At 35.7% G+C, this 12469-nt stretch overlaps 2 protein-coding genes across 4 annotated transcripts; both read right to left on the reverse strand.

Annotated features, from left to right (window-relative positions):
• Positions 1–96: 96 nt before the first annotated feature.
• On the reverse strand, positions 97–9022 carry LOC106658435 (dynactin subunit 1). Of its 3 annotated transcripts, XM_014380407.2 has the most exons (16): positions 8732–9022; positions 8287–8450; positions 7841–7873; positions 7672–7728; positions 6769–6919; positions 6116–6178; positions 4586–4858; positions 4280–4519; positions 3829–4197; positions 2899–3758; positions 2515–2834; positions 1767–2070; positions 1406–1601; positions 901–1269; positions 662–826; positions 97–597 (listed from the first exon to the last, which is right to left on the reverse strand). In XM_014380407.2, the coding sequence occupies exons 1-16, from the start codon at positions 8897–8899 to the stop codon at positions 379–381; spliced, it is 3951 nt and encodes a 1316-aa protein (XP_014235893.1). In that variant the 5' UTR covers positions 8900–9022; the 3' UTR covers positions 97–378. The 3 variants fall into 3 exon arrangements, with proteins under 3 accessions (XP_014235893.1, XP_023313862.1, XP_014235894.1); XM_023458094.1 differs by lacking the exon at positions 7672–7728; XM_014380408.2 differs by lacking the exons at positions 7672–7728; positions 7841–7873.
• A 435-nt stretch (positions 9023–9457) lies between these two features.
• Positions 9458–10783, reverse strand: LOC106658367 (60S ribosomal protein L13-like). Its single transcript, XM_014380278.2, has 4 exons — positions 10698–10783; positions 10233–10381; positions 9894–10143; positions 9458–9737 (listed from the first exon to the last, which is right to left on the reverse strand). Exons 2-4 carry the CDS (start codon positions 10373–10375, stop codon positions 9477–9479), a joined length of 654 nt encoding a protein of 217 aa, XP_014235764.1. The 5' UTR covers positions 10376–10381; positions 10698–10783; the 3' UTR covers positions 9458–9476.
• Between the last annotated feature and the right edge of the window lie 1686 nt (positions 10784–12469).

Raw genomic sequence — 12469 nt, forward strand, 5'->3', positions numbered from 1 at the left:
CAATTACGAAGAATCTTCATTGTTTTGCACTTTCACAAAGTTAATCTCATCAATTTATGAAACAAAAATCATAGGTGAAAATAAAAATATCAAAAATTCATTAACTGCATTCTGTGCGTTGTTCATTCTTATTATTCCATCAATATATAAGCTATTTACACATTTTAATTCTCGGGAAAGTGTAATTTTATACTGCATCAGTTATATATATAATTATTATAACATTTCATTCATCTTTTCCGTAACAGGGTGAAAAACACTGACGCGAAATTAAATTTACCTAATTATGCAATTATGTCGTCGATATGCCAGTGTGGACAAAACAATAGCAATAATTACTTGCGGTAAGTCTGTACAATAATACAATTCTATAGAGCTTTAATACGATAACAGCATGTGAACTTTACGCAGTTCTTGAGTACCAACGGGCATGTTTATGATTTGCGACGGGCCCTTTCGCGGTATTATAATTTCAGCAGTGACAGGTTCCTTGGAATTTTTCAAAGCTGCCGCCACATGCCGCGATGGAAATACGGCAAACTCCGCCTCAGCCTGGCCTCCGAAAGTACGCTTTATCGTTTCTTCTCGGACTTGATTCTGTATGAAAAGCAATAAACATTAGAATCGTTAGAACAGTATTTAGAAGATGTCGGTTACTTACGCTCAATTCGTCGACGCGGTTCTTCAAATTTCTAAGATTTTGCTCCCTTTCTAGCAATTGATAGACAGGCAAAGCTTTTTCTAGTATAGGTTCATCCGTAGCAAGAAGCAGTTTCTTTCGCGTTAAGTCTGGCACAACCGGGAAGAACGTCAATTTTTTGGCCTCCTACAAAAAATAAGAATCGATAAATTATTTTTCATAAATTTTAGATTACGAGAGTTAAATTAAATTTAACGAACCCTGAGCAGTTCAGTTTTCTTTTCCACGAGTTCCTTGACTTTGGGATCGTCGTCGGGTTTCACGTCCAGTTTAGGCAAAACCGGCAGAGCGTTGAGTTTCCGCTGTAGACTGTCGGCGAGTAAATTTCGCTTTTGACGAGACTCGTCGCGCAGAGCTTCCCGTAGAGCTTCGAGCTTATCGTGCAGAGCACCCTCGAGCATGGGTGTACCAGAAGACGCGAAACTCGGTAGATTTTCCGATCCAGGAGTCGACGGAACGCCTCCTTTTTTGCCAATAGATTTGAGTTTTTCTTTCAGCTGACCTCTTTCTGATTCTAAACTGTCGATATCCGTTTGCAAGTGGTCCATCGTTTCCTCGAACTCTTTTTCCTGCAATTCATTTTTGCTCGTTAGAGAGAGAAAGAGATAAAATGATTTTAAGAACCATTAAATAATAATTGAGAATCAAACTCTTGCCAAAAATCAAATTTAACTAAATAATGCAGTTGGAAAATAGAATACAAACCTTTCTTCTTAATTGAGTCTGCACCTCCTCCAAGTTTCTCTTGAGTTTCTCGATAGCTAGCTCGTGCTCGTGCTGTTGCGTCGCTAGGCGCTTTTCGGCCAATTCTTTTCTCAAGATCATCTCAGACAGCTCTTCTTGCTTCTCGCGAAGAGCCAATTTGGACTCGCGTATGTCGCTGTCTTTCGCCTCGAGTTTTCTACGAGGAAAAAAAATGTAAGTACATTATGACTTAGCATATGTAGAGTAAACATGGCATTTTTGTAAAATTGCACGTATGCGCGCTCGAATACAGCAAGAATATACGAGACGAGTTTTTTTTTCCTCCGCGTCGCCAAATTCATTGCTCGTTATTTTTACTTACCTCGTGAGAATTTTCGTTTCCTCGAGCTCTTTTCGAGCCGCCTGCGCTCTGATGGAGATAGGACTCGTTTCCTCCGCGTTAGATAATTTCTTCTGCGACGCCGAGGTACTGCTCATTGCCAGTTCGTTTTCGCACTCGGACATGCGCTCGGACAGATTGGAAGCGGTTTTTTGTATCACGCCGAGGCTGGCTTTTATAGTTGCGATTGCACCAATGTCGTCGGATTCGTAGACTTTTTCCGTCGATGCGGCAGCCATTTCCTTCATACGCGGCGAGCTCAAACCTTTCTCTTGCTCCACGGATGCTTTTTGAAAAACAAAAGTAATACAATAAATATGTTTTTTCCTTTCATCGCGATAATTGAAATGTCTAAATTCCGAGAATTGAATCGCCGGGCGAACGTCTCGGGATAAATCGAGTTTTCGAATCGTTTTCTTTGATTGAAAAAAAAAAAGTTCGATCACTGACCCAATTTCAGCTTCCCAATAAAACGTGCTTAATGAGGCATTCAAGCCCGGGAAAAATTGGATCACTGGTAATCGAGTGCGCGCTTGCGTTTCAAAAAGTCGTTCTTTTCTCGCAAACAGTACACGCTCAATTAAGCATCTTGGGAAAATTGATCACCTCGAACGTCAATTAAACGTCAATTTGGCAGGCGCCGCGAGACCTTATAGAAAAAGATCTTGATTGCGAGGAGAGGTGGTGGAGAAAGCGTATAATCGAATAACCGATTGAAAAATCAACTCACCTCCGGAACTTTGTACAGCTTGGAGCGTGCTTTTCACGAGATCGTGCAGGGTGCGCATCAGTTTTACGGCGTGATCGTAGCAGTTCTGTATTTGCTCGAACCAGTGCTGCTCGAGGCCGAGATGAGCCTCGTTGGGAGTCGACGCGTTCAGAGAGTCGCGGGGAACGCGTCTTCTGGCTGATTTCAAATTTTGCTCGATCGAATTGCAGGTCAGCTCGATGTGTTGACACAGTAGACCCATGTCCCCTGGCTCGCCGTCTATGAGAGTTTTTAGGGCTGCCGCCTCCACTCGTATGGCTTCGCAAGCACTGCCGATGCACCTTGAAAATCAAATAATCGATGTTAGCGTCGAGTCTTCTCGCTTGGTATAACAATCGTACTCACTTAGTCCCATTGTAAACTAGCTTTGCTTGATTGGCGAAATCTTCTTCGCCGAAGTACACGCCGTAGAGGGTGAAGAAGTAGGCGCAGCAGCGCTCGATAGCCTCCATCGCGAGATTCTCATCGAGCTGATCTCGTTTCGCGAGCTCGATCAACGAATCGACGGCCTTCTCCTGGGCAGCTATCTCCGGATACGCGCTTCCCAATTTCAATAAGTTTTCCGTGCTGCAGGCTTTGAGGGCCGAATCGAAGCAGCCCAGCGACGTTTGCAAGCTGTACATGTGCGCGGCCAGTCGGGAGCTGAAGGCCGCCTGCGCCACCGCGTGACCTTTGAGCACCGACGCCCTGTCGACTTTCTCGACGAGTTTGTACTTGTCTCTGACCTGGGAGACGACGATATCGGTTTTCTGTATCGTCCTGGGAATCAAGAGCAACGTCAAAATGGCATCGTGATCGCCGCCGCGACTCATGAACGCCGGCGGCATGAACGACAGCAAGTAGTTGACGTGGGCTCGTGCCTCCTCGGCATCCAGCCGCCTCAACTCCAAGTCGACGGCTTTGGTCTGCGCTCGACTCTCGGCGAACGTCTTCTGGAAATCTAAAATTTCAGCGAGCTGCTGCCCGGTCTGTCCTTTCACACCACCCGTCGATTGCAATTTCTCTTGCAATTCGATGCACTGGACTTGCAGTTTTTGGGTGAGCTCGCGGAATTTCGAAATGGTCAATTCTCTATCCGATAGAGTCTCCAGAGCCGCGTCTCTCTGACGCTGTGCTTCTCGAGCTGCGCTGAGAGCCATGTCTAATTCTTCGCGTAACTCCAATTCGAGCTCCTTCGATGACTCGAGCAATTGATCCGTCGTATCCTGTTGAAATAATATACAATTATAAGCTAAGAGTTAATTTTAATATTATTTCTAAATAATGTTCAAATACCTGAAGGGCCTCCAAATCCGATACTTCCTCTTCTAATTTAGCTACTTTTTCCTCCAAAGCTATCTTGCGTTCTCCAAGAACTTCGATCATCTCTTCGGCACCCATCGCAGCATCCACTTGTTCCTGCAAATCAGCTATTTGATGCTCCATCTCCTCAACTCGAGCGGAAAGCTTCTCTTTTGTTCTGCTCAGCTCCAGAATTTCCGATTTCTTTTGCTCGAGATCTTTTTGTAATTTTTGGAACTCGTGTTTCTCGTGAGCCGATAAATCTCGCATTCTCACAAGAGTCTCGCGAAGCCTGGTATTTTGCTGCTCCAATTGTTTGACTTCAAAACTCGTGGCATTTTCTCTCACACCTCCGCTGCCCATCTGTACAATAATTAATAATTTTATCATTACTAATTCTGCTATTTAAATGAAAAAAAATATCCATTTGAACGTTGCAGCGTACCTTTTCTGACATTTCATTGCGTAAAATTTCCAGATCCAACGATTGCTCCTCGAGCTTTTCTTTCAGTTGTTCGAGCTCAATTTGTAGAGTTTCGGCCTTTTCCTCGGCCATTTCCTTGTCGAGCGTAGCCATTTCTACGGTTTCAGACAAATCAGCCATTTCATCCTGATATTGCTCGCGGGCCGCGTGAGCGTCTCGAGCCTCTTGACGAGCCCTTTGTAAATCTCTTTGCAAAGAAGCCTAGGGGACAGTTTCGATTAGGGCAAAAATTAAATGAGCAAAATTTGTTTCGCTTGAGATAAGTACCTGAGTCTCCATGACTTTATTTTTAAATTCGATGAGCTGCTCGCACTGCAGTCGAACCTTTTCAAACTCCTTCATCTTGTCTTTGTCTTGCATCCTCTTCACGCGCAACACTTCGATGCGTTCGTTCAAATCCTTTATTTGTGCTTTCAGATTATCATTTTCTTGCTGAGCTTGAAGAAGCGAAAGTTTCTCTTCCATCGTGTTGGATATTGCACTTGGACCTATTGCCTGACCAGGAACGAATTGTGGCTTTAGATTTTCTACAAAGCCCGTCTGTATGGTAGAACAAAAAATCTTTTGTTACGCAAAATCGAACGAAATATTTGTCAATGTAAAAGATGTTTTTAGATCACCCATTACACGTGTTACTCGAAAAACTGATGCTCGTATAAGTATTATGATCACCCTAATTATTATTAATTTTTCAGTTTTATGAACATTTAAATTTTAGGCGGTCAAGGGACTAATATTATTTTTCCAGAGAACGTTGTTAGTATTACTAATTATTTCTAATTACCACAAAGTTCTCTTTTTCAATTAAAGTTAAACACTCAGTTAGTTAAGATAGTAACATAAAAGCAATGCAATCATAGTGGTCTATCACAGTCACTAAAAATATCGACTTTATCTATGTATATAAAATAGAAAGTTTTGCAACACATATTTCTTTGGCGACAGCTTCCAATGTTTATGACATGAAAATGCACGTGACATATCTTGCTTCGTGGTGAGAATTAGTAAACACTCCTAAACAGTAAACCTAAATATCTAAATTTTTTCATTAGTCGAAATGTATGCCCACCTGCTATAAATTGAATGAGAAAAAAATATTTACAGCAGATGAACACAATTTCAAAATGATATAAAAAAGCAAATGGATCGCCGTAATTATGAGAGCGATGATTGCATACTGTTAAAATGAATATTCAATTTCAGGAAAGTATACAATCAAAACTGCCCTCTGATAATAGCTAGAGTTAAAGAAAAAATGTGACATTTGTCCAATCAGTGAAAAGCTCCATGGGATATTCATGACTAAATTTTTTTAGTGTAGGTGTTGTGGTAAATTATATACTAGTTATGCATGAAAGCAACAAGAAAATACAGATTACGGATCATGCGGTAAAATTTTTCAAGCAATTATTTTTTAGAACACTTGTGATTGACTCTGTAATTGATTTTTAACAATTTATAATATATATAGATTTATATATTTGTTACATTTTTCAAGATCGTTTAAAAATCGTTTTTCATACTTTTTCTGTCAACATCATACTTTAGAGAGCCACAGATATTGACTATTTATGCAATTTTTTAAATTTTTGTTATAATATACGCGTAAGAAAAAATACACGATTTTCAAACGAACTTGATAAATGAGTGTCATTTTTTATGGTGAATGATCGAGGGGATTAATAACGAAGTTAAAATGATACATTATATTAAAACCATTAAATAAACACTGATTATTAACGTTAGGAGGCATATATAGATAAACTGAAAACAAAAAAATTATTGAGTATTAATTACATTGTCGTGTTCTTCGGACGTCTTTGATTTTTTGCTGGAAGCGGCACTCGTGCTAGGATTTTTCTGCAAAACACGTAGTTTCATGTGAGTGAACATGTTTTCCTCTGAAGAATGTTTTCACAAGGCACACTTGTGAAAAGCAATAGTACAGTATTTGCAACATATTTTGGTGGCTGTGCTGTACAAGAATTTGTTCGGAAAAATAAGATAAGAAAATAGCCGTGCATTACTTCGTTCAACAATTTTTCCGACATTATACTTCAACCATTATTTAAATTGTTTGTCCCATTGCTTTTATCGTGATGGTTGAAACTGATCTTTTCAGCATTCTAGTTAGTCAGAAAGTGATGCAGTGAGAATAGATTTTACGTCTTCAAGAAAACACTTATCAAACCATAAACTTACCTCAACCAGAACAAAATAAACATTTAAAGTATTCATCTATTGCTTACAGAATTTTTATGAATTTAGCTTCTTGATCTATGAAACATTTCACTTAATATTTCATTGTCAATTAGTATCAATAAATTGATTTTTTTAAAAGATAAACGTAATAGTCCCGAAAACCAGATATAGGTATTGATTAAAAAACACAATTAAATATGTAGGGGGAAAATTGTAAAGAAATGACTGAGTGAGCATTTTTAAAATACCTCGATGAAAGAAGCTCGTTTGATCACTGTCATCGGTGCGGGTATGTGAGACTCTCCGGCATCCTTACGTTCATAGCCACTAGTTGTGCTAAGGTTTTCGGTACTAGGAGCCTTCAATTGAGTTCTGCTACCACTCAACGATAATCTAGAGCTGTGACATGAAAAGGAAAAAAAGTAGAGTTAAAAATTAATGCAAATTTAAATGTCAAACGCAGTTTTTAAGCTTCAGTGAGGAGCGATCGTAGTGAGAATAATTGAAATTTGATTAAAATTTTAAAAAAGTCTTTCTGAAGCGACTGTTACAACCTTGATTTAACTTTTTAAAGAATCGAAGATTTTTAAAAGAAATCGATATAAATATTAATTTACATTAGATAGGCTTAGTTTATTAGGTATTAATATTGTCAGAATTTGGTATTTTAAATATTGTTTGTTTGAATGTTCATTATCAAAATAAGTTTTTTCAAACGAGCGCTTTTATACGTAAAATATTGATGTTAAATATTTAAAATTGGGCCATAAATTTTATTAATAAAGTAGCGATACATGTACATGTTTGTGACAATAGTTCAACACTTATAGATGGTGTAAATAAAATTTAAAAATGAAAACCTAAAAAGTAACTACACAACAGAAAACAAACCTGCAGATCCAACGAAGCATTGTTGTATTTAAACATTAATCATAATCACACAAGAATATACAAATAGACTAACTAAAAATATAAGAATGATCGTTTAAAAAAACTTTCAAAGTAGTCATCTTAAAAAAAGTTGATTTTCAAGTACCAATTTTACAAAAACACAAACATAAAAGTGACACACGATGGATTCAATGAAAAGCAGAATTTATATAATGAAACCAAACACAGTTTTTGACCATTTTGTCTCATTCACTTCTTACCCTGAAAGTTTTTCTGTATGTTGTATAACTTTTGCTGGTGACGTTTTTCTCCGAACACTTTGTATAGCAGCGTAGGCATGTTAAAATTGAATTAATTTTTTTTTCACGGTCAGTTAGAACCAATTGGTGATTAAAAACATGTTATAAACTATTATTTCAGAAAACTTACGCTGTTGGTTGATTCCTTTGTCGTACTGCAGCACTACGGTGAAATTAAAAATTTGAGCTAATGTATGTTATTAAGAAACATAACTTGCATACAGACTCTGTTTCTTTTTAGGATACAGGCAAATGCATAATTTTAAAATTATTAATTTAAAAAGGAAAAATAATTGTACCAAAAACTCATGGAGAACTATGATTAAAAAAATTTCAAATGAACTCAAAAATGTATTAATTACATAATTATTATGAAAATCACAAACTCATTCGTCCATGCTAACATGAAGTATTCTAGCTTTCAGCATACGCTTATCAATTACGTTTCTACTTATATAAAAATGTATCAAAAATACTAAAGAATCCTAATTATAATAATTATTGAAAAATTATCAAAGATTATAATCGTAACTAATAAATAATTAGCTAATAAATAATTTAGTATACTGCACTTACGTTGTTAGACGACTTCTTGCTCTTGATGCTCCAACTTCATCTGGAGTAGTTTGACCACTAGCACTAGCAGATAAGGCTGGGCTTGCAGAATCCTGTCTATTCCCAGCATCATCAAGCATGATTAATTGAGTTTGCCTCACAAACATTCCATGATTGTCAGGACACTGTTACAAATGCAGAAAGAAAATTGTTAGACTTTGGGTATTCAAATAATGAGTATGCGAAATATTAATAAAGGGACCTGAATAAATTTGAATTTTAAATATGTGACTGCTTTTTGAGAACCAAAAAATATTAATGAAATTCATTGACAAAAATTTAAGAAATTAATTGGCTTACCAAGTAAGCAAAATCAATAATTACAATATTGAAGAGAAAGTTGGTTTTTTACTGTCAAGTTCTTACATAGGCAATTAGTTTCATTCAATTAGTCCTGTTACACTACCTTAAAATAAAACTGCCCTTTGATGGTGCCATTATTTCTCCCTTTTGGCTCATCAAGAATGACACCAATCCACTTGCCTGCAGCAAAAGCTGGATGACCAACATAGGCGATAACGCCCTGGCAATCCTTGCCAGCAATTTCAACCCTCTGGCCGATTTTCACCGACATCTTTACTCGACTACACTATTTTAGAAGACACTATAAATGTTTATACTCTTTTTATCAACTTTTCTGATGAAGTTCTGACATCGCCTGCTAGGAACTGACGTACATCATGCATACAAAAACATTGACAAGTTATGTGTGTAAACAGGGTTATGTTTTTCGCGTACTGTTGGCAATGAAGATTGCACGTTATCTGATAGTATCCAATTTTTTCTAAAGTCGAGTCGTAATAATAATAAAATGTAATAATAATTACAATTACAATGATAGTAATAGCGTCTGTTAAAGATGTTAAATAAAAAAATAATAAAAGATAAATCAAAGTTAAGTTTTTTTTTTTTAAATTAAAATCATCGATCATAGCTTCTTTTTATATATCAAAAATAAGAAAAAATAAGACTAATTCCTTTTGTCATTTTATGTAGGAAAAATTTGGGTAGATGCTGGGTCCCAATTCATAGATATTGTGTGACACGAATATTTCATTAAAAAATTTATTTCATCTAATTATATTATGATATTTCATTTTATTATAAAATCTATTCTAAAATTTAATAAACATAATACAGTGTCGATGAACTTATTTTTTTGCTTTCTTGTCCTTGACTTTGGTAACATCATCTGGATTTTCAGATGCATCCTTGACACGTTTTGCTCTGATGCCAACAAGACGAGCGTCGGCTCTGGCAACTCTCAATGCAACGTAAGCATTGAATTTCTTTTCATCTTCAGTGATGACTCGGGCCATTGATTTGGCGGATGGAGCCTTAACACCCTCTGGCATCACTTTGCCCTTAATTTGAGTTACAGCTTGTGACTGTTCAGTCTCTCCCTTCTTGATCTGAAAAACATGAAATTGTTGGTTTTAGAAAATATCCCTTGGCAATTACTTTCATAAACATGAATAACCACATGACAAATAGATTAAAATATTTTGTATTTTTAGATGTTAATTCAAAGTTTAATTAAAAACAAAGAAGAGACTTTTGCAACATACCTTTTTGGGATTCAGAGGGAACAAAATAAGTCTTGTCTTATATTCCTTTAGCCTTTGGACATTTCGTTGAAGGCTTTCAATTGACTTGTTCCTTCTGCGGGGATCGACAGCGATGCCAATGGTCTGGGCATAGCGTTTGTTGAGCCCACTAGCTTTAAGTTCAGCGAGGGTGAATCCTCTACCTTCCCTGACCTTCTTGTGGTAACGCTGGGTTGGGCAGTGTACTGATGGTCTGAAAGCCTGAACTGGCCTGCAAGAGTAGTTTATATGATTAGTATCATGAATGCCAAAAACACATAATTGGAAGAAGTTTGGAATACAAAATAACTGATAACTTACCTTGGGGCAACAGAGCGTGCTTTCTTGATGCGATTGGTCCTTCTGCGGATTTTTCGCATGGGCTGGTTGAACCAGGTGCGGACATACCGCTGCCAGTCCTTATGGAAATGCCCATTGGGCACCATATTATTTCCCTTGCCCATGATGAGCTGTTACAATGGAAAAACAAAAGATCTGAATTAATTTTGATTAAGTTAATACACAAAGATAATTTCTACAGATAGTTATTTTTATTCAATTGTTTTTATTGTTGTCAAGTTAATTGTTACAGTTGCTTAATCGATATTGAAACCGTTAAAACAAATACACTCGTGTAACTAGTTTATTTTACGGTACTCTAATATCTTATAATGAAAACAAGTTGCACTCTGTTAAAGTTTGCAATTTCAACAAATTTCTTTGATAAAATTAATTTAAATAATTGATATAAATAATTATTAATATAAATAAACAAATCAAACTTACATATTAGTCTCTTCAGTGTACTAAAAAAAAATAAAAACGACAGAGGTTAGAAACTCGGTCAGGTTCTCCACCGGCCACGCTTACTTTCGACTGTAATTGCTGCCACCACAGTTCACATGGCATGCCAATGGCGCGCAACCAGTCTTCGATTTAAACTTCCTTGTTCATTACACTATGAAGATTAAAAAGTTATTGAAAATTTTGTAAATAATCAATTAATTGAGCATTTTTTTTACAAAGTAAGCGTCTCTCTGACAGTTCTCATTTAGTTCGTAATCAGAGCAAGCTTTTTTTATATTTTACACTTACGACGTCCAAGTGGGTAAAATGAATCGCGATTTTGTAAATAAAAATCAAAAATAAAAAATAAATTTTTTTACTCGAGAACTGATCATTTTGAAAGTTATCGACATAAATTTTCCCAATTTTTTGCAATAATTAACAAAAATATCGAGTGTTCTCTATCTTCAAATGTTATTTAATATTTAAAGATTGTATACAAATCAATAAGCGTATATTTGTAAACATTTACAAAATCAATAAACAAATGCATTTTTTAAGTTTTTAAAAATATTCTTTATTACATTTTTCGAGAAAGCAAAAAAACATTAAAAAAATTTTATGCATTTCACATTATTTCCATAGACATTTGATTATACTGACGTCTAATGAAATAATAAAAACGTGTACACTATAAAACCATATTTTTTTACTTTAATTATCAAGCATCATACACAATTGGGTGTTTTATACATCGGCTCAAACAATAATTTATTTTATATTTTTATGCTATGTGATGCTTCATCACAATTATGTTAATGATTATGAAAATTATCGTATACAATGTCATTATTCGTTTGACTTAATTTGTTTTTTTTTACAATTTGCACTCGTTTAATTACGAATGCATTTCAGCCTTTACATTACTTGTTTGAGTAGATGTAGAGGCAATTTTAGGAACTGTGAATACCTGCGATTTTTACTCTTAATGGTGTTAGAATAATGGATTTACGCAGGCTATAAAAAGGCACGAAACCCGCGAAACACGAGCTTCTTCGATGTAGCGAAAAATGCTTGATAATTGGCGCTTTTCACTGTATGTTTCGCATTCTTGCATTGCTACATAATTTTTCCTTTGTCGTGTCAATTTCAAGTATTCTTACAATTATCGGTTAAGATGATATCGTGACTGCATGTAAAAATATTTCTGTTAATCTCGTGCGATTGTTACAAATGGATATAGATGCAATATTGTCATGAAATTATACAGGGAGTATACATAATGAAATGATAAAGGAAAAAAATGAAATAAAAACGTAATGTAATCGTTGAAATTATTTATTTAAACTTGGCAAGTTCAAACGCTTACATGCTAATGAAAATGAGAGGATGAAAAATAGAATTGAGGATATTAACACAATGATAGATGTAATACGAATCAACAGGTGAAAACAAAATTTTGCAAGAGTAAAGAATAGAGTTACTTGCCAATTTCAGTACAATAATAATACATAAGTACATAAATTTACGTAATAAACTAGAAAGCACCTTAAATTTTCAATTATAACAGTTTAGATCTAAATTATTTGACTTTGTGAAACTTGAACTCGTTTTCGTAATTATTGTTGGATATTACGCATTTGCTTGCTCCATGACTTTACGATATGCATTGTAATTTTCGACAAGAAGTAAGAGTACAATAGCTTGCTATTTGATTTGATGCTGCATTTGCTTTGCAGTTTCTTCTTTACAAGTTAATTCAAAAATAAATT

Source organism: Trichogramma pretiosum, unplaced genomic scaffold (assembly GCF_000599845.2).
Source record: "Trichogramma pretiosum strain Unisexual culture from Peru unplaced genomic scaffold, Tpre_2.0 scaffold70, whole genome shotgun sequence".
In the NCBI taxonomy this organism is placed as follows: Eukaryota; Metazoa; Arthropoda; class Insecta; order Hymenoptera; family Trichogrammatidae; genus Trichogramma; species Trichogramma pretiosum.

Excerpts from the sequence above, each read along its gene's own strand:
- LOC106658367 (XM_014380278.2), bottom strand. The coding sequence starts at position 10,375 with ATGGGCAAGGGAAATAATATGGTGCCCAATGGGCATTTCCATAAGGAC. Across the intron at positions 10,144-10,232 it reads GCACGCTCTGTTGCCCCAAG|GCCAGTTCAGGCTTTCAGAC; the intron begins GTAAGTTATCAG and ends CTACTCTTGCAG. Across the intron at positions 9,738-9,893 it reads TCCCTCTGAATCCCAAAAAG|ATCAAGAAGGGAGAGACTGA; the intron begins GTATGTTGCAAA and ends CATGTTTTTCAG.
- LOC106658435 (XM_014380407.2), bottom strand. The coding sequence starts at position 8,899 with ATGTCGGTGAAAATCGGCCAGAGGGTTGAAATTGCTGGCAAGGATTGC. Across the intron at positions 7,874-8,286 it reads GCAAGAAGTCGTCTAACAAC|TGCTGCAGTACGACAAAGGA; the intron begins GTAAGTGCAGTA and ends ATTTCACCGTAG. Across the intron at positions 6,920-7,671 it reads CATACAGAAAAACTTTCAGG|CTCTAGATTATCGTTGAGTG; the intron begins GTAAGAAGTGAA and ends TTCATGTCACAG.